At 37.2% G+C, this 22475-nt stretch overlaps 1 protein-coding gene across 1 annotated transcript; it reads right to left on the reverse strand.

The window, feature by feature from the left end:
- Nucleotides 1–10538: 10538 nt before the first annotated feature.
- On the reverse strand, nt 10539–20915 carry LOC137388534 (uncharacterized). Its single transcript, XM_068075019.1, has 7 exons — nt 20352–20915; nt 19460–19545; nt 18935–19196; nt 17727–17917; nt 16123–16270; nt 14187–14410; nt 10539–10967 (listed from the first exon to the last, which is right to left on the reverse strand). The coding sequence occupies exons 1-7, from the start codon at nt 20913–20915 to the stop codon at nt 10808–10810; spliced, it is 1635 nt and encodes a 544-aa protein (XP_067931120.1). The 3' UTR covers nt 10539–10807.
- Between the last annotated feature and the right edge of the window lie 1560 nt (nt 20916–22475).

A 22475-nucleotide genomic window follows, 5' to 3' on the forward strand; every position in this document is an offset into this window, starting at 1 on the left:
TGCTCTTACAATAAGTACCTAAAAAGGGTATATTCGCTCTCCAAACACTTATTTAGCTAATGGTCAAATAATATTCCTTGATTTTCAGAAAAGACAATACTAACAGCATTAGAATGTTATTGTTAAAAGTTAATAAGTGGTATTCATCATTTTATTGACTGAACTTACAAAAATACACTACCTGAATACTAACCAGGTCTAACCTACCTGTTAATGTGCTTGGTGAAGTTTTGTTCAATTCTTGATACTTATTTTGCTCAGCTCTGATCTCAGAATCTCTTTAATAACGAAGAAAGTTTTTTTTTTAATATTTTGAAAAAAATATTTAAGGCTTTGAGAAAGGAAGGGAATGGGTGTAAGATAAAATTAAATCAAGAACCGGTTACCTTTGACAATATAAATAGATTTCATTCATACACATCACCAATGGCACATCACTCATCCCGAATAGATTATGAAAACATCCGTAAGCAATTAACTTATTCATACTCATTCTTTCTGAGCCACGAAAGTCATCCACACTAGGATATGTCAACATGTTTTAACCAAAGTCAGCAATAATAGCATATTCTATCGCCGCCATGCTAGTTAACGATCGAATGATAATCACCCACAGAATTTTTACCTAGGCAGTTGCTGTACAGTAGCACAATCAACAAGATGTAAAATTATAGTCTAATCTGAGCAAAGCTATACAAGCCTTAACATACTCTTAATCAGGATTGTGGGAACGGAGGCAAGGTCAGTTTATCAAATTAGTACCGAATTATTATTATAAAGTTGCAATATTTGCTTCACTATTATTGTTTTTGTTAAGATTTGCTATGTTTTAATCACTATCTGTAACTTGTAATGTGAACACACACTCATGAATTTATGATCTTTTAGATTTCACGGTGTGGTGAGGTATAACGAGAATCAACTTGTCAATAAACTTCTAAACGGCTCACTACATCAGTGCATCTTAATCTAACTCTCACAATCCGGTGTTTTTAGAGTTTTCTCAAAACTCTAGTTTTCTCAAAACTCTACAATGGGTACGTGGTCAACATATAGACCTCCTTAAGAGTGGGCTGATACATAATCAACGTACCGTAGAACTTGGAATTGAGTGCCACATTTATTTGAACACCACCTCTATATGAGCGCCACTAAGGAAAAAGGGTCGAAAAATAAAGCGCCACCCTTTAATTGAACGTGACTTTTATTTGAATGCCACTTCTATTTGACCAATACTATTTGACATTGTTAATCTTCACCAACCCAAATAAGCCAGTAATCAGTAAAAAGGTGTTCACAAAACCGTGCTAGTAATCACTCGATTACATCGATAACAATTGATTCATTCATTGTTTCCGTTTGTGTCGAAGTTAATTTTCCAACTCCAAATCTCAAGCTTTTTCGTTAACAACTTTTATTGTAACACCATAGAAACAATTAGTAAGTGTATCAGGCTAATACTAGTTTCTTTGCTAACGCCGTTTTAGTACTTCGATGTATGTGGGAAATGGTTTTGGCATTTACGAAATAAGTAAATCTTTTACAAACTATTTCATCTCAAAGTTTTACTAATTACATAAAATAGTTTAGTGTATGACAGGGTTTATCTTTAATGTGACTCTGTTTGCCTTATTTTTACGTCAGTAAATCACGAGTAATATATTCCCTTATATAGTATATGAGTAAATAAATTATATTTTCTATATGAGGATATTGTTACAGATAGAAATAATCACACAAGTCTGTTTAAGAAACAGAATACCTTAAAAGCTGTAAGTGCTACTATATATGCCTATGCTATAGCTAAAAAAATTCGCTCATTCAAAAATCCCTTATACATGGCAGTCATTTTGTGGGACAAGGTTTATTGCTAACAAATGTCTGCGATGTTTTTTGATTTTATGTGTTAAGTTAACTCAAAGGTACATATGCCGTATCTAGCACCAAAGAACGTGTAACTGGTTCAAAATTTTGTTTACAATGAATACCAGCCTCAAAACCTGAGGAGATAATGAAAGCAGTTGGTATCCATACTCGCTGCTCTCTATCTTCCTGGTAGTATCATCTTGTCTGTCCGAAATCTTCTCTCTCGATGTGCTAAGCTCCATTTGCATGTTCTAGTCAAAAGATATGGCTGCTTCTTTAGAGTGCATGCATACAATAATTACTTGAAGAGTGTCTCGCATTCAGTAGGTCAGCAGCAGTTGAAATGCAGTCAAGCAAGACGACGATACTGTTGACAGAGAAACTGCTTGACCTACTGGAGGGAGCAAACTTCAGTGCTCGTTATTAGTTCTATCTAGTGTTACATGTATACGCTATGAATTTTTGAGTAGGAATGAAGAGGACGAATTTACAAGATACGCAGGAGTGGTCACACAACTCCCAATTGTTCGTAGCTGACGAGTTTATGCGCTACAAAGAAGTTGTCGCGCAAGTCTGCACTATCTATATTAGTCTGTTGCGCTTTGAGCTACAGCGAGGCCTATATTTTATATTGCGGCTGACACGATTAAAATGCGTTTAAGGCCAAGTGTCAATGTTAAAATGTGTAGGAAATCTTTCTTTTAAATTCGGAGGTGATATTTTTATTTTTGGGATAATATTTTTAAAATACGTGCATTGAAAACGGAGCTGCGTAGAGATGCTGCAAGGGCGTCACCAATGAAGACGATGGAAATCCAACATCCGATCGCAAATATTCATGCAATAATACCAATATTGATACTTACATCATACGAAGTAATTCATTGTTGATACGATGTTTTCAAAATTACTATATAGTAATTTTCAATATTTAACTGCATCTAAAGTCTTCATGAAAATATAAATTATATTTTCTATATGAGGATATTGTTACAGATAGAAGTAATCTCACAAGTCTGTTTAAGAAACAGAACACCTTAAAAGCTGTAAGTGCTACTATAGGCCTAAGCGTATGCTATAGCTAAAAAATTCGCTCATTCAAAAATCCCTTATACATGGCAGTCATTTTGTGGGACAAGGTTTATTGCTAACAAATGTCTGCGATGTTTTTTGATTTTATGTGTTAAGTTAACTCAAAGGAACATAAGTCGTATCTAGCACCAAACAACATGTAACAGGATCACAATTCAGTTTACAATGAATACCAGCCTCAAAACCTGAGGAAATAATTAAAGCAGTTAGTATCCGTACTCGCTGCTCTCTATCTTCCTGGTCGTATCATCTTGTCTGTCCGAAATCTTCTCTCTCGATGTGCTAAGCTCCATTTGCATGATCTAGTCAAAAGATATGGCTGCTTCTTTAGAGTGCATGCATACAATAATTACTTGAAGAGTGTCTCGCATTCAGTAGGTCAGCAGCAGTTGAAATGCAGTCAAGCAAGACGACGATACTGTTGACAGAGAAACTGCTTGACCTACTGGAGGGAGCAAACTTCAGTGCTCGTTATTAGTTCTATCTAGTGTTACATGTATACGCTATGAATTTTTGAGTAGGAATGAAGAGGACGAATTTACATGATGTGCAGGAGTGGTCACACAACTCCCAATTGTTCGTAGCTGACGAGTTTATGTGCTATAAAGAAGTTGTCGCACAAGTCCGCATTTTCTATATGAGTCTGTTGCGCTTTTAGCTACAGCGGGGCGCATATTTTGTATCGCGAATGACACAATTAAAATGTGCCTAAGGTCAAATGTCAATGGTAAAACGTTTAGGAAATCTTTCTTTTAAATTCGGAGGTAATATTTTTGTTTTTGGATAATATTCTTAAAATACGTGCATTGAAAACGGAGCTGCGTAGGGATGCTGCAAGGACGTCACTAATGAAGACGATGAAAATCCGACATACGATCGCAAAGATTCATGCAATAATACCAATATTGATGCTTGCATCATACGAAGTAATTAGTTGTTGATACGATGTTTTCAAAATACCTCCCCTGAATCAGAAGTTTGAATTACTTCGAAGAATTTAGTATGACAAAAATTCATAGCATGTAACACTATGTTAGGGCACTATGACAAGCTGATTAGGTAGTACAAAACAGCTTCAGCAAACGTTGCCTGAAAGTCATAGTGCAAAAACAGACATACGCTGCTTCAAGTTGGTTTGCCTTTGTATCAATGTCTTATAAAAAATTAGTTAGTTTTCACAAATTATGTTTTAGCACTTGCTATCTGATATGAAAGGTTATGATCAGCATCTAAATGCCCTTAATGCTGATGAGTTATGTTATCAGATATTTGCTGTCTCAAATACTAGGATAACATCTCTAATCTGCTCAACCATCCATTAAATCTCTATTTCCACTGTAAACCGACTATACCTTACACATGACACCAACACCTTTAGTTTACTATTTTGATATTTATTTCATAGTAAAACTCACTTTAACTTGCGTTGACTGGTATAAACAGCATTCCTATATTTATACAAATTTGCTTCAAAAATTCAAATTTTTGATTGTATGTAAAATTTAAGAAAACTTAGAGCTGTTTGTTAAATTTAAATGTGGAAATGTTAATCACATTTCCACATATTTTGCACCTACAACACAACAGAGTAAGGCATGGCGAATCTTTTGATACCAAATAACTGTAATGTGAATTTTGTTTCAAGTCAACCTTTAACTAATTGGGCCCAAAATTCTAGTGTACTGACACCTATCGAGCTCTTGCTGCCTTGAACCATCTGCTCAGCGTGATCAGTCAGTTTGTGCTATTCAGTTAGACAACAAACATTTTGCTGGCTATTGAAAATGTATTCAACTAAATATTTTAGCTTATAGTGCAATCCATTTTATGGTAATTTTGAGAGTCAAGATTTACTAGTAAAGTAAGCAGAAACTTCACGGTGATGTTGGTGTGGTGTCAGTGAAATAAATTAGCACACACTCATCTGTAAAGATCTAAGCCTTCCTAGTTGTGAATAGTTTAACAGTTAAAGTCTAGCGAATACCAATTTGCTATAAAAAGTATTGTATATACATGTAAAAGCTAAAGTGATAAGTCATCAACCCACAAAAAACTTTCTTGTCCTTTCATCTCTCCTTTGAAGTCAGGTCCATAGAAGTATATGGATAGTGCACATATAGAGGTAGTGACAGGGATACACAGTAGAACTTACATGTACCATATCTTACATTATGAATTACTTAGTTTAGTTTATTGTATCACTTTACATTTTAAATTATTTTATTTTATTTTTTTAATTTTCAATCTCGTCACTTTTTGCATTTGAAACTCTGAACATTCAACTTTGAAAATTATTTTGAGTGTAAAGTTAAATATTGGCTAAGATTTTAAATAGTGAGTCTTTTGAAAATTGATGTGGTGGGGCAGTCACAAATAGAAGTTAGACTGTATGGCACTGGAATATTCAATGCTGAATGTGTATCATAATTACAGAAATGCATTATATTGTGCCAAAGAGAAACAAATTTTGTTGCTAATCATTGTAAGGTCATTAGAATAGTTTTTGTCATTCACTTTTGCAGTCTGAAGACATCTAAGCTGTATGATGAAAATAAAGTATGCAAGAGCATTGCTTACTTCTCTTCAACCTTGATTGGTTCCATTGCATTCTCCTTGACTGCCCCAATTGCTAGATATAGCTACATCAGTGCCAAAGCACATACAGTACACGAAACAAAATGGCTTGGCAGCGTATGTATGTATTTATTTTTAGTTATTGTAGTTCACAACATCTGCTGTCCTGAGTCCTTTATGGTAAATTTCAATAAATGTAACTGCATCTAAAGTCTTCATGAAAAAAAAAGCTAAATCCTAGTTTCGTTTAGCTGTTTATAATGGATGATAATGCTTTTCGTTTATAATAGATGATAATGTTTTTTATTTAGTTTATGGTTTTCCCCATTTCTAAGTTTTTGTAAGTTATAATAACCAATGCTGTCACCAAAATTTCTATTACATAAATTTTGCAAAAATGAATAACTCCATTCACGACTGACATACCCGAATTACCTGTTACACCTAAATCTATAAAAACAATAAGGCATACTACTCGTTTTGTGACAACCAAACTTGAACTACGAAATAGCTTTATTGCTTGGTTTTTGCCAATTTAGAAATTTACAACATGCTTAAACAAAAATGGCAAAAATTGTTGATTGACTTTAAAAATTGACATCGAAGAACCTGGTCAACCATGTGTCTCAGTGTTAATCCCTATGAATGATCACACATTTATTACATAATTATTTAAAAAAACTAATTTTCAGCCTATTGTTTTAATGGTTATAGTATTTTTCTAGATCAACACTCGGCCTTTTCAACAGGTGTACAAAATCCTTTTAAATAAGCACCTTCACTCATTTGTCAGAACTCACAAGACCTAATCTACAATGATCCTCCACTCATCAGTATTATTCACCATAGTCTGAACTTGCGCAGTCATTTACTCTCATCTGCCATAATTCACAAGATCCTTACAGTGTATACAATCACCTGCACTCACCTGTCATGGTCACAATAGCCTTAACTTGTGCACAGCCTGTCACCTGTTTTCAGCTGACATAACTCACAGGAGTTTCCAATTGTTACAGAGACATGCAGCTGATGCGTACATGTTTGGTGGTTTGAAGAAGGGAGGCAAGTGGTTCTTAATCACCGCTCTGGTTGTCATGTGTTGCAGGTGCTTATGATATTTGATTTTGCCAAAGAATTGCATTGTTCATGAGGTACTTTAGTCACAGGGTAACAAACTGTTGCCTCTCATACTGAACGTTTTCCGTAGATGCATGAGTGCCTCGATTTGCTTCATTCTTAAATGCTCCGTTGGGATCCATTTTAGGAATGACTGTTCCTTCGCAGCTGTTGGTATCATCACAGAGCAAAACGTTTCTTAGCTAGGTGGCTATTAATTATTGTACCTTTGCTTTGGGCTGCTGCTGTGTCTCCCTGAAGTTAAAGTTGAGCTTATTCTATTGGCATGCCCTATATAGCTTACTGAGATAGTAGAGAGCGCCTAGTGGTAATGTTGCCAATAACCATTTACATACCCTATAATATAGGGTATGTAGATGGTTATAGGTAACATTACCACTAGGTACTCTCTAATATCTCTGCACGCTATATAGGGTCTATATAGCGTGCAGAGATATTAGAGAGTACCTAGTGGTAATGTTACCTATAACCATCTACATACCCTATATTATAGGGTATGTAAATGGTTATTGGCAACATTACCACTAGGTACTCTCTACTATCTCTGCATGCTGTATAGGGCATGTAGATGGTTATTGGTAACATTACCACTAGGCACTCTCTAATATCTCTGCATGCTATATAGGGTCTATATAGCACACGGAGAGATAGTAGAGAGTACCTAGTGGTAATTTTACCTATAACCATTTACAAGCCCTATACAGCGTACAAAGATAGTAGCGTGCCGAGGAGCAATCATGTATCTGTTATTAGTGACACTACTACTAGTCACTCTCTACTACTCTCATACATTTTGATAACATAGTGAATCATGTAGGATAAATATGTTGTGTAGTTTAGTATCATTATTCTTGTTGCGTTTTTATATGTGCTCATTTTTACAATATGTTTTTAGCCTCTAGTTCACTGTGTGTTACATAGCAGTTTGTTGTTTCCATCAGCTACTAGACTGACTGTATTGTAATCTACAGGTAGGTCTTGATTCCGACGTCACAACTGCCTTTAACGTTTCACAGCTATAACACGGTCACGAAGTTAGTAGGGCGTGTTATAGCTGTTAAAGGGTTAAAGGGTCACGAAGTTAAAGGGTGTAGTAGGGCTTTTACTACACCCTTTCTAGTCATTATTTCACTGACATATTGGAATTGTCTGCTCTCAGTTTACTTGGCTAGAAAATATTTTACGAAAATGGTTGTGTAGCCTAATGTAGTGATTCTTGGTTTACTAGAATGCATTGTATGTTGGAAAGACAATACAGCAAACTCCCACCATACAACAGTAACTTGTTTCGGTGTTGGCATCGTAATGCGGAATTGTTGTATAGAGGGGTATAGAAACCCATAGTAATAACCTAAAGCAAAAACTCTGGTAAGAATCGTCAAAATTTTATAAGTGTTTTGCACATATTAAAATTAGTAACAAAATAGTATATTAGCTTTGGTAACTATAGTTACCTACAGTAACTTCAGTGTATTTAGTGGCTATGATCTTCATATGGCTATGATTCTTACTTAATTCTTTAATATCCTTCTTAATCTTATGTAGTTATATAGTTATATATGTGTAATGAATTAAAGTTTATATTAAATACTATATTAAACACTAAAATGCAAAATAAATTGTCCCATTCGCTTTTCACTAGTTTTTGTTTCATCCATTCAGTATCAAGCATTTACGAAACACGAAGAATGCTGAACCGACAGCGTGAGCATCGAATCAGTTTCAGGCATTGTCGGAGGGGTTTCGACGAATAACATATTGGCATCTGCGTTGTTTCCATGTATTCAACATTTTGTTATCACAAACTAATGAATTTCTATGGTTGCAATTTTGTTAACTTTAGTTGACTTTAGTTGACATGATTAACTTCGTAAGACTTTGCTATGTCGGACACAGGCGGACATTTGTTACCATAATTTGAAAAGTATAATCAGTGCATTTTTTCTTATAAGATGGACCAGTTTTAACAAGTGTACATAGTGGTGATAATGCTTTAATTTGACTTTTAGTTCTGAAATTTAAACATAATTTGAAATCTTCATTTTTCTTTGCCGTCGTTTATCTATTTCTCCAGCTCTCTGAATTTGGTTCATTATACGCGGGTACACTTTGATATAGTCGGTTAATCTGGTCCAGTATTTTGTGTTGCAACGAATGTTCAAGTACGAATACATCGTGTTTCCTTAAATTTGTTTCAATAATAGATGCTTGGGGTTGTTATACTACATATAACATTATATAAACTAAGTGGCAAACTATATGTAAAGTCAAAGTCTCATGTACAAATTACATTAATAAAGCAATTATCTATAAGAAGATTTTTACTTACTTTATCATAGAGGCCAGTGAAGGCTAGTATAGGCTCAGCAACGTCGTAGTTTGGAGGTAAAACAATGGAAATATGCAACAGACATTACTCTATTTACTGGATAAAGTTGTAATAAATCTTTTTTGCGCTTTTATTGTTTTTATGTTTTACCCTTTAGTGTTAATTTTTAGCAGCCTATTAACATTTGCCTATAAAACTAATGTTTTAAAAGATAATGAATGTGACATGTTGAAACTGACTTTCTGCTTCAAGATAAAACTTTTTTAAAATTTTATATCAAAGAGTTTTATGTACATGTATATGCGGTCATTAGTTGAACTTTGACTGTCCTTATAGCATTTCAAAGTAATTTGCGAGTCCCAATATTTACACATGTACTGATATGTTGAATACTGTATGTTCATCTGTAGAACTATACATGGAGTTGATGATATGTATGTTTGATATTATGCTATTTCTGTTTGGGAAAGGCATTTCCTTGTCATAAATGCACTCATGCTAGTTCAGAAGTGCCACATATTTATACACGGGATGTAGTTGTCTTCTGGAAAGGATAGCTTAAGATCTTAGGTTTGAACTATGACTGTTTTTAGTATTATGGACATTGCTGGACAGCTTTGACTGTAGCTGAAGACTGAGAACTCTGATACACTTGCTGAACTTTATATTCACTCAGCTAATTAGTCTATCGAGAGTGTGGCAGCTCTGGTTGCATTCTAAATTGGTGAACCAATTTTCTCAAGTCAGCACAAAAGTTTGATTAGTGTCATTGAATAAGATCTGTTTGACAATTACATTTGACAAAGATGTCGGGATATGTTAAGTGATTCATTCCTTCAACGCAAATTTTATTTATAAATTACAAATCGATTATTTATTCACAAACTTGGCGTGTTGTTTTCCTTCAATGATATTCCATTCAGTCGTACTTCACATCCTGTTCTTTGCAGGTTTTACAAAGAGCATGGAGAAATGGTTGCTAAACGATTGGAATCTGTCGATGGTGTCAAAAGAGGAGATAGAAATGGAGGTGTGGTTAGTTCAAACAAGAATTGCGCTGAACCTTTTAGCTAGTAACAACTACTAGATGATATTTGGCAGTTGTGTCCCTCTGCCATAGGTAACAATGCTATTACCACCTGGATACAGTCTGATGAGCCAATAGGAAATGATATGACTGGCAGCAAAATATAACTGTGTGTAGGGTATAGCGTAGTTTTCACGCGTTTGGTCTAGTCTATTTCAACTTTGAGAATATGGATACAAGCGCTGTCATCTCTACTTGTCAGCACCTATTGTTTGTCTATTTAGTGCTATTGTTTTTGTTTTAAATAATGTACATAAATTGTAAATTTTTTGGATGTGGAAAAACATATTTAATACAGTTGCCTACAATTGACATTCTTTTTGCTGATGAAAGTAAATTTTACATTAAACTTTTTCTCAAAGCAGATTACTCAAATTAGAGTGAGATAAAACTTATGGGCATCTTCAGGAAGAGTTCTAGAAATAAAGCCAACTGCTGTGTTGTGTCAAAATTTATTTTATTCAACTGTAAAGTTGTTTGCAAGATTTATAAAAGATTTATATTTCGGAATATAGGAAAGGTAACTACCGTTATAAAATATCTGGAAGTATAAAGGCACTAGGTAAAAGCGAGGCAACTAAATTACCAGTAGCGATTTCTTGGTATTAGATACTTCAAATCTGATTGGCTGAATTGTTGAGTTTTATGATACTGTCGACACTGGAATATAATTCCGCGTAAACACTCTTGCTTAGCTACTCATAAGCAGCGACTTAGCCACTTCACTCACTTCTGCTGTTTTGGAGGCAGCTTACCAGGTGGTTGCGTACTTTCTCCCCATGACCAATCTTGCTAGAGAGCTTGGCGACAAAGATTCCGCTGATTCCCAATAAGGCATCCAGTTTCTCAACTTGGTGACCGCTTACATTACTTGGGATATTTCTATAAAGGAAAAATTGTCAACATCATCTAGATGGTCAGACACTTATCTTAAGATAAAATGTTAAGTACACCTGTGTGATAATGGGAAAGTTAATGCAGACATGGCCGAGTGATTTTAGAGCACCCGACTTTGAAACAGGAAGCTGAAGTTCTATTTGCAGAAAAGGCCATCACCGGTGTCAAGAATGGCGTCCAACCTTCAAGATGAACTTACACAAACCATAGTAGGTTTAGTAGGTTTCACCAGAAAGTATTAGTACGTTTTTATAGTTTGCACCGTCTATGTTTTGATGTTTGAGATGATCTGATTCCCAGGATGTTTACAAATCAACAAAACCTGATCGCGGTTAAAACTTCGGAAGAAAAATATGTGTGAAATGATGTCACTAGTTGCTATCGTTGCATATAGTTGTTATCAGCTATTTTCTTCAAGTTGCAACATTATGCATCCCTATTCTATCTCTCTCTTTGCAACAATAAAGGTCATAATCACACTTTCGTGTGCTCCGAGCCTTTTAAGTGTGATCAATTTCTGTTGAGTTTGATCTTGCTATATCCTGGCTGTCAGATCGCCTCAAACCTCAAAAGCAATCATAAATGATAAATAAATATCATATTTTCTGATAAAATGAGCTAAAATTTTGCATAAGTTTAGTTTTAAACATCTCATTGCCACTGGGTGTCTTTCTAGTCATTGACATCTCCATCCCAAAGGTGTTTAGCCAAAATCACAGGCTCAATGCTTTTGCAACCATACTTGTAAAGAACCTCACTATTCCTATAGTTTTTTAAATAAACAAACAGAAGTTCTTGAAACTAGCCATAAAAGTTCTGGCATACCACACCTCCACAAAGTAACTTCATTACGTTGGTTTTCATATTGAAGCCTTCATATGCCTGTGAAAATGTTCTTGCAAAAATCAGTTATAATTTGATTAATTTACTTCACAGCCTAGCAAGAATGATGAATATTTAGTACACGTAACACTAAAACAAACGAATTTTAATCAACCATGTAAAAACGATACGAAAACCAAAATTGTATATTATAATTAAAATGGTCAAATCGTAATTAGTAAAAGGAGGTTTATATTGTTAGTATAACTAAAGCCAGGTTCCCATATCGATTGCAAGACCCCGGCAGTAATCTTGTGCAGCAAAACACTTGCGGTGCTAGGCTTGGCTTCTGTTCACATAAAGCTGCATCGCTTATGATCACATCAAAATGTTTGCTTGCCATGCCGTTTCGATAATGCTGACCTTCACATGTATAGCTCTTCACAAAATTTGAACAGCGCTAAAGTCTTGTGTTGACCGCTGGCGGTACTCAGCGGTACTCAGCGCATAGGTTCACATTTCACCACTGATAGCCTGCGGTGCTGTTGCCGGTGCTTGCTGTGTATATGGGAATTAGGCTTCAGAGAAATATAATTAGAAATGTAGGCATAGTGATGATTATTTTCAGTAGCAGAGTGATAAAGTTAAGATGCATAGCTTATTTTGGCTTGTGATAATTATGGGTTTAGTTAATGTATATTCTCTATTTTTATAATTTTTATGTTGTACTTTTAGTTTCTACTTTACTTTTTTTTCCAAAACTGATGCACTTGGAAAAATCTCCAATGCTTGGAAATGCAATCCAATCCTGAAAAATACATTGCATGTCACAACAAATATTTTCGCAATTTATAAAATTTTATTGAAAAATTTGTATATAAATGTGATTGAAAGTCGAGGTTGTACTATAATATCTTAACACCATTAGTTACAAAGTTTTTCTTGTAATATTATCCACTCAGACATAATGTGTATCCACACTACAGTGATTCATTGGAGTTGCTTCCACCTCCACAAAGTCGGTTTGGTGTGAAATGAAAAATGGTCGCGAAAACAGCTGTGTCCTACTCGCCGACACAAGATCAGTGAAATACTACATACTATGTTTGTCTGATTTTGACGGCTGTCATTGACTGAGTACAAGACAGATTTAACCAATCATATTTTGCAGTTGCATTAAAAACACAATGGCGCTATATTTGGTTCTCCCACAGGATCAGTTAAATCGCGCTGATAGCATCAGGTACATTTATATCAAGACGATTTGAAATCAATACTAATAAGTAATTATTAATTACCGTTATTTGTTACAAATACATGTACTTGACATGTAGTAACGGAATGACTATTTTGTGTTGATGCTGATGAGCGGTCAAATTGGAATGGCTACAGATGTTGTATTTCATTGGCTAAAAACTGACACATTTTGTGGTCGGAGTTTGAGTTAGTTTGGTAACAACTCAAACTCTCAGATTTTCTTGAAAACTGAGTTTCAAATCATAAACAGACTTAAAATCCTTTTCAACTCCTACTCTTTTGGCGGAAACACAACTCCAACAAATGATCAAGATGCAAATGCATATCTACTCAGAGAATCTGCATTCTGAATTGATTCAAATCACCTGATTTCTACCAGTTTATACAACTCCACCCTCAACTGTTTAACTGAGTGTTATACACATGTGAGTTTAAATCAAGATCTTTCCTAAATTTGCAAAAGTGCACTCAGCCCATTTTGGTATGATTCCCTTTCAATTTTACTTTTTGAACAAAATTCAATGAAAATTGAAAGTGGAATTAGTGCAATACAATATAAATGTTTGCTAAACCATTTAAAAACCATCTGCCTGTTATTCGGCGAAAAAATAAGATGCGTTCTAGAGTTTGAACATTTCACTTTATGAGGTCAAAAGAAAAGATTACCAAGTTTAGCATTTCTTATACTGTATAAACATTTTCCATGAGCGGCAGATTTTGTTAAACGCTTGATTTTAAAAAATAATTTAGTTTATGTAAATTATCATAAAAATAGATCTCAGACTTTTTAATGTTTTTGGAACGCATAAAGATTCAACCCCAATCTAACTCGAACGCATTCACAATTGTGTAACTAATTGCAACTCAAATTATTATCATGTTCTGACAACTCCGATTACATAGTTTAAATTTCATTGTTTACCAGTTTGAATGAAACTAACTTTAATTCAAGTTTCAGGAGTTCAAATTCAATAGATTTGCCAAGCTAAGTTAGCTGAACACCAATAATAGCTGTGCATATGGTTGTGGTTACAGCTGACCTAATAATAGTTGTTATTCAATAGTGTTAAACTTGACAGGTGTCATGACCTTTCAAGGTCAATATCAAAAGCTAATCACACTTACCCTCGAATGAAATTAATTCTGTTTGACCTCATAAAGCAACTGATCAGAAGTATCACTGTAGCAAGCGAGTTGCAGATGTGCATAACAAGTAGAATACTTAGCCACGCCTGCAGGGACATAATGACAGGCTGAAGCAGGTGCTCCCAGGTGACCTGCGTGTTCTGTGTTGTGAAGAATTGACAGTCCACCGAATATCTATGTACGTTAGCGCCCAGACGACGAACCTGGAAAGTGTACAACGAAGAGTGCATTAAAGAAGTTTTATTTTCTGCTTTCATCCATGTGTTACACCTGTATAATCTAGTAGTATAGTGTGGTTAAATATAGCACACATTCTCAGCTTCTTTTGAAAAAGGGGGAAGGGCCATGAGGAAGACTCAGTCCATTGCAGACTTCTACATACTTTAAGTGCTGTACCAGTATATGCATACTTGAGCTGATCTGAGACAGTTGTGCTAAATTATTTGTTCTAAAGGGAACTAAACAACGTGCTTGTATCCACCCCTGTGATAGAATAGCAACATCAAAGTTTATTTAATGACTACCAATCTGTTTAGGCTCAGCTGAAATGGCTGGTCTTAATTCTGTTTAGCGCTCAGCTGAAATGGCTGGTCTTAATAAAACTAGGAATGCTTGAAAATGTTGGACTCAAACTTTTTAATTGCTGAGCAAGTGCAAAGAAAATGATCGATTGCCAAAATCGTCTGTAATGCTGCAAATAAAATATTCTCACTGGTTTCACACTCGATAAATGACTGGCTCTAATTGATGGTTGCCTTGACCTTTAAGGCATCTTGATTTGCTTATAAATCGGCATCAGCAAAGCTCTACACAAACATTAATCCTTCATAGATATAAAGTTTAACTAAGTTTTGGTTTAATCTGTGGGAATAAACCATGTGTAAATGTCTATGAACCATAAATCAATAAACCATAAATTGGTAATTGTCCATGTATGCTGCTATTTGTGGATTTCATTTGAAAAAAAGACCACTTTTTTAAAATTCGTACAGAAGGACTGTCCTACAATGTACATAATAAATGCTAGTAAACATGTTTGAGTAAATTTATTTCATACTATGACCTCTTATCATATACTAGTATCCTGGCAGTCTAGTGTACCATGAGAGATCATCAGATATGCTGAAAAAGCACAGGGAATAAGTATGTGCACATTCATTTTTTTTAAACTGAAAGGCAATCAATTGGTGATTGGTTGGGGTGCTCATCTAACAAGCTGTGTGTCGTAAATTCAAATCCAGTTCATAGCGTTTCCTCATTTCAACCTGCAACTGACTTCAGAGGGAAGGACAGACACATCTCTATTATAGCAGCGATTATAGCAAATACTGCTACTCTGGCACTTTGCACTGCTAAGTGTCAGGTCAATAGTTCAAGTCAGGCCATCTCAAATGATCAAAAAATACTGATACTTTCAGACAAAATGTACTAGCTTTTGTGCCAGTTCAACTTTGATTATGCAAATCTTTCTTAAACTAAAACCTAGTTCCCAAATACGCTGCAAGCACCACTGGCAAGATAGCAGGACTATCGGCGGTAAAATGGCAACCTACACGCCGAGTACCGCCGGTAGTTGCCGGCGGTCAGCACAAAAGTTCAGTGCTGTTCAACTTTCGCAAGGAGCTGCAAGAAAAACCTTTCTGAACTGCATCGCAAAGGTCAAAATTTTTGGAAACTTTCAAAAATGCTAATGGCAAGCACTAGAATTTTTGAAGGCTTCAAAAATGGTGTGGCGAGGGGCTATTTATATGCGTTCGTTAGTGATGCAGCTTTATGTGAACATAAGCCGTTGAGCCTAGCTTTGCAAGGGCTTTGCTGCAAAAGATTACCGCCGGGGTCTCGCAGACAATATGGGAACCATGCTTTATACATCTTGCCTCATGTCAACTTTCAAATCATGCTACTTTAGACTTGCCTCAAATAGACAGAGGGCATCCTTACTACTGACTTGATTGCTCTCTTCTACCGCCATCACATATTCACTAGCCTCTCTCTTCAGATCGAATATATTCCACACAAACCAACTGCACAAGCAGACTGACCCTAATTTGGTGAAGAGAAACCTACAAATACAATATATTCAAAGTAATTGAGTTTTCTCTTGTACTAAAAAGGTCCAACAAGCTTTGGTGCGGTGGGTAGCACTTTGGATGGACAAGCGGTAGGACAGTAGTCTGAACCCTAGACTGGGAGGTCAAGAAGGGCATACGGTAGTAGATTGCTCATGTGCTAAGGAAGAAAACCTGAGGCCGGAAAAGGGAAACCACCTCCATACTCTTCCTTGAAATGTCTAATTGAGACAGTTGAAAAAGATCATGACAGGAAAGGTCTGCCTATTGCAGAATACCTTTAGCTATTACTACAGTGCTGTGCAAAATAAACTGAAACCCTTTGTAGGAAAACTAAAATCATACAATATATGACTTGAAAAAAGGCAATAGAAATGTATGTGAGGTGATCATATCTGTACAGATTCTTATCTTCAATCATTAAAAGATGAAATGTTCAGAATTTAGTCTACAAAATCTATCAAAAACCAATAAAACCAGGACAAAATGAAGAATAATTTAATATATAATTTGTGGCTATTGACTAAATTTATAAAAAAATTATAAAAAAAGTCTACAAATGTGTTGCAGAATGATGCCAAAAATTTTAGGCACTTCCATCACTAACTCCTGTAAGTAACAACTTGAACCTGTTCTGAGTCAAAAATGCTATTACTACTACTATATCTTATGGAATTATTTTTATCAGTAATGTTAAAAATTAAATAATCACCGTTCCTATAGTACTATTATGCTTTATATAGTCACCAGAAGTCGATCGATCCACAATTTGTGAAAACTCACAAGCCGTAATGCGTGTGGCAATGTTGGTTATTACTACTAAACAGGGATTGCGACAAAAAATTAAAGATTTTGCAAAGCGAAACTCAGCTAAGCCTGGGCTGTAAACATGCTTTCTATAGGCTCAAAGCATGCAGAAAACCAGTTGTTTTGTTTAAGTTCAAACATAAAAGGCTAATTAATTAACTACACACTAATCAGAAATGTTTTGTACAAAACTTACTAAAGCCGCACTACACTGCTCCGCTTGTGGTACGCAATGAGTTAAAATCATTCCTCCCAAACTTATAGTCAAGAGTGTTAAATTTCATTCATTTGTTGAGCTAAGAAAACGGCATTTCTTGATTTCATTAGGTCGTCTCATGCAACCCCACATAAATGCAATAAACTATGTCAGCGAATAGTTAACTTTATAAGAAAATGGCTATCTTACCAAGTTTGTTTGCAAAAAGATTATTGGCAGTTGTCACGACAATGATACAATACTGCATGGAAGACTCGAAACAGAAAAAATGGCATTTTATAGATCTTTCAACTATGCATCCATCAGAGTCTGGTAAAACCACTGCGCTTCGGATGAGGCCTACCAAACCAGTAAGCTATGACTATAGAAAAGCTCTCATTTGTAGCGTAGCGTCATAAATAAGACCGTAATACAGACATAACTGACCAGAAAAAAAGAATAAAGCCTTTTCCACTATTTGGTGATCCAGAGCAAGACAAGAAATCTCTGCCATCCATTGCACCAACCAGTCTCCAGAAAAGAAAAGGCAACAAACTCAAAAGTGCTAACAGGAAAATTGGAGAAGAGAAATCTCCAACTGGTAGGTCTTTCTCAGGAAATAATTCATCAAGTGTCACCTATATAAAAGTAATCGGGATATAGTAAAGCACTTAGCCAGCATTAAGCTCCAAGTAAATTTGCATTTATGAAATAATTTTAGTATATTTATCAAATGACATCTTCATATCGAATCATTCAAATCTCGTCTCACATAAATAGTGGTTTGGCTCAGTTTCAATTTGTTACATGCCTTGACAAAAAACCTATTGCTGAGTTTTGCTGGTCAATGGCTATTAAATACATCTTTATCTATCTGTAAATCTCAGTTTTTGTCTTTTTGTTAATCCCTGTGTCCAGTTATAGCAATTACGATCTAGTAATACAAATTTTGCATAGCGCTAGATTTGATTTCATGACCTTCTAATCTATAAGCAGCAAACTTAACCATTAAGCTACACGAACTACAATGGTATTCTTGGGCAAATAGTCATTACATTGGTTAAGATACTCACACTTAAAGCGCTTGCTTGGGGTTAATAAATGCACTGTTGACAGTTTTGCGTAACGATTGTTAAGCTGGCCCAAAAAGCGGGTATTGTTTTAGTAAAGATCTTTTTTTCCATGTAAGTAACTTAAACTTATTATGTAATTATTTAATTACCCATGCAACGCTGGGAATTGGGCTAGTATTTATATGAATTTCAGTTTTTCTCTGTCATTCGTTGGTCCAGTTATAGCGATAAGTTTTAGAAATGAAAAATTCATTCTGCCCATAATTTGAACTCAGGACCTCGACGACTGCAGACAAGCATTCTAAACCACTAGACTACATCTCTGACTGGCCTTAGCGGTGAATAATAGTGCACCTATTTATTACATTGGCTAAAACAGGCATGCCTAAAGGGCTTGGGAAAATACCATTGGCTATTAAATAGCACGCTTAATCATTACACCTAACATAATGTTTATTAATCTGGCTTCTAACACGACCATTATGATAGTAACGGCTTAGACTAGGTTAAGCAACTAGTTTGCCAGTAAAGTGAAATTGATTAGGTAGTTATGTTATTATCCCTCTTTGTCTAAAGACTAACCGTATAGTTGAAGGGTAGTAGTTTTGACAAGTTGTAGTAAGTGTAGAGTTGAGAGGATTTTGATAGACAGGCTCGATTGGTGTAGGCAACATCAGAAGCAGAAAACTGGGCAGGGCAGTTGCAGCTAATGGATATTGGCAACGGTCTAAGTGGTCGAATAAAAAGCAGAAGAAAAATGGCAGAGGAAATGGTAACTATTGGGGTCACCAAGTAGAGCAAAGTGTCTGTTGTGCTCAAGTCCCATGTCATCTTATTCCCCTCTCTGTAATTAAACTGACAACATTAGTGCGCCTTGCAAATTAAATCGATATATATACTTAGATATATATATATATATATATATATATATATATATATATATATAATAGATAAGTGGTCAGGCCTACTGCTAACAGCACTCTAGGCTCTAAAAAGTGCGGAGTGTTATAACTAACTAGAGTGTGGAATAGGTTAATTTTACTTATCTTTCTTCCAGATTGATGTTTTATTCTGGGGTCACGACAGGTCTGTTTTGTGCTGGTGCACTCTTCAGGTGACTTGTGTTGAATGGCGGGTGGAATTGCCTCTCCTGATGTTGTTGGTGGTTTCTGTAGCAGAGGCAGAGGCGGAGGCTACAGAAACCACCAACAACATCAAGAGAGGCAATTTCACCCGGCATTCAACACAAGTCACCTGAAGAGTGCACCAGCACGAAACAGACCTGTCGTGACCTCAGAATAAAACATCAATCTGGAAGAAAATAAGTAAAATTAACCTATTCCACACTCTAGTTAGTTAGTTATATATATATATACAGAGCTATAAGCATGTAGTAAAAATTATAGAATTGTAAATTCTGTATGTGTGTTCCCAACACACCCACTCATCGGAGTTTTTGTAGAGGAATAAGTACTCCTGTCTTAACGCTGGGTTATGACGGAGTAAAGAATCACTGGTGATATATTTCGACTGTTTTACTGCTACTACCGAACCGTAACGTGAAACCTAAAAGGTTACATGACAACGACATAAATTATCATCAAACTAATTAGTTTATACAGGTACATATTGTAAGTTAATCGTAATGAGTGAAAAGTAATGAGAGAAACCAGGTTTAAAATAAAATACTGTAAAGGTTTTGTGCGCTGCCTTTTACTGCTCCAAAGTGCAAGACTCAAGGCAAGAGTTAAAATATTTATTTTATCTGCTTTGTTTTCAATGGCTACAAGGAATAGCATGCAACAGATGTGCAACAGGTGCAGATCAGCTATGCCTTCCCAATCGAAAGGCGGCTCTTATATAGCAGGAGGCCTCCTCCCTTTTTGCTTGGCTAAACTTGACTCGGCTTGGCTCTGCTCAGCTTGGCTCTGACCGGTTTAGCTCTTTTCATCTCATTATTCCGCATGACTGAGCACAGCCCGGCTCAGCTTAGCTCAACCCTAGGCTCAGCTCTCGGTGGATCACATCCCACAACATACTCCCCTCCATTGGTGACTACGGTATCCAATCTAGACCTTAGGGGAGAGGTTATGGCAGTCACCTGGTAGACTTCTTCTTCTCCTGTCAGTGTTCTGTCCAGGTTCTCATCATCCACTTCTGAGGCAGCTGCCTCGGGGCAGCTCGTGTCAGCCTCGGTAGTCGCCTTTTGCCATTTCTGATACCCATTGTGTGTTGCCACATCTACCGGATTTGGTGCACTCAGTGCTTTCTCAGCTTCTTTCAAGCTTTTGATGACCAAAGCCAAGAGTTCTTGTAAAGATGCATCACATGCGTTGTCTATGTTTTCCAGCAAACTGAGGGCGTCTGGGGTAAACGAGTGCTCCAACAGGAAAGCCTTGGTAGCGACCATGAAAGCCGTTTGGCTGTCTTCTTTTCTTGCCTTCACACCGTTTTGCGATGCCGCTATGGAATAACATATCCCATCTCTATAACGGTCCAGCTTCCTAGTAGCCCGGGCCGGCCTCGGGTTATATCCAATAGGATCTGATGGAATTTCTTGCATCGGAGCTGCTCCGGTTTCGTCTTAGTTTGCCTCCGGTTCTCCTGAAGCTTCCTCAAATTTGGCCAGATCGGTTATCAAACATGACCCTTGTTTTTCTCCATCTTCCGACTCGGCTGGGCTCTCTGTGGGAATTGTCTTCTGCCAGCTGTTTTTTGGCACCCCGTTGTCTGCGCTTGTTCGTAGCCACACCAGGTCGCCTGGTGCGTATAGCGGAGGTTCTTTTCTGTCCTCTTGCCGGTCTTCTATCTGGCTCTGCCGCAGCTTTTTGTGTATTGTCTTTAGTCTTTTTTGCGCCCTCAGTGCATGCTCGTAAATTGGGAAGAACTCAGTCGGTGGAGGATGGCTTTCCAGTTGGTCCAGCAACCGTAGTTCGCGTTCCAACATCAGCATGTTTGCGGTTTCTCCGGTTGCGGAGTTGGGGGGGGTGGCTTGGTATACCCTCATCAGCTGGGGAAGTAGCACATCCCAATCATCCTGCTCGCGGGCTAGCCGTAGTACTCGTAGGGAGTCTCCTAGTCCATAGTTGTTCCTCTCCAGTATGCTGTTTGCTTGTGGGTGGTGTAGGGTAGTCCGTGTCTTCCTCACATTCCAGATCTGGCGCAGTTTGGCCATCAGCTGGCTTTCAAACTGTGCTCTTTGGTTTGTGTGGATCTGCTCCGGCAACCCCAAATAGCAGAATACTCGCTCATCCAGGGCGTTCGCTACGACCGGTGCTGTTGCATCAGGCAGTGCCAGCGTGTCTTGCCACCAGGTAAAATAATCTGTGAGGACCAGTACCCATTTGTTTCCTCTCGGCGTGGTAGGGAATGGACCTGCTAGGTCGATGGCTACCTTTTGCCAAGGGCTGCCTGTGTACAGTCTCTGCCTCCCTCCGGCTGTCCTGGTTCCCTCGTTCTTTGCGGCCTGGCACACCTCACAACGCTTCACTAGCCATTTGACCATAGAAGTCAGGCACGGCCAGTACCAGATTAACTAGAGGCGGCTCATCGTTCTTCTCACCCCAGAGTGGGCCAGGGCGTGTGTTTGCCACACAGCGGTTCCCCTCATAGCTGGCATACGAACGGCGCACCATCTGGCGTGGTTCTGAGGAACCACTCGTGCTTCCAACACACTGTCCTGTCGAATGCAGAGAAAGCTTCGCTTGCGGTTCAAGATGACAAGTTCTCTGCTTCCTACTTCCAGGTGTTCAGTCGACACTTCATTCTTTGTGGCAACAGCCTGATATATGACGGCCACTGGCCTGTTTCAATCGGCCTGTAGCATTGCTAGTTCGCCCTTACGGTTCTGCTCTCCGGATGTCATCCGTGCCGCCATGAGTGTCAGGCTCTCTTATATCCCAAATTCGACTGGGGGAGAGGGACAACAGCCCTCCGGAACTTTTGGGAGTGTCTAGGTTCAATCCTGTCGTAGTTAGGGCGAGAGTCCTATTCAGGTCACCTATTGACGTTCCGGGGTATGCAGTCTTGCTCAGGTTCGATCCCGCCTTGTCACTAGCGGGAGTCCGATTCAGGCAACAGGTCGGTACCCATGTGGCTGGCTGCCCCCATTCTTGGGCCAAGT

Source organism: Watersipora subatra, chromosome 2, assembly GCF_963576615.1.
Source record: "Watersipora subatra chromosome 2, tzWatSuba1.1, whole genome shotgun sequence".
NCBI classification, from domain to species: domain Eukaryota; kingdom Metazoa; phylum Bryozoa; class Gymnolaemata; order Cheilostomatida; family Watersiporidae; genus Watersipora; species Watersipora subatra.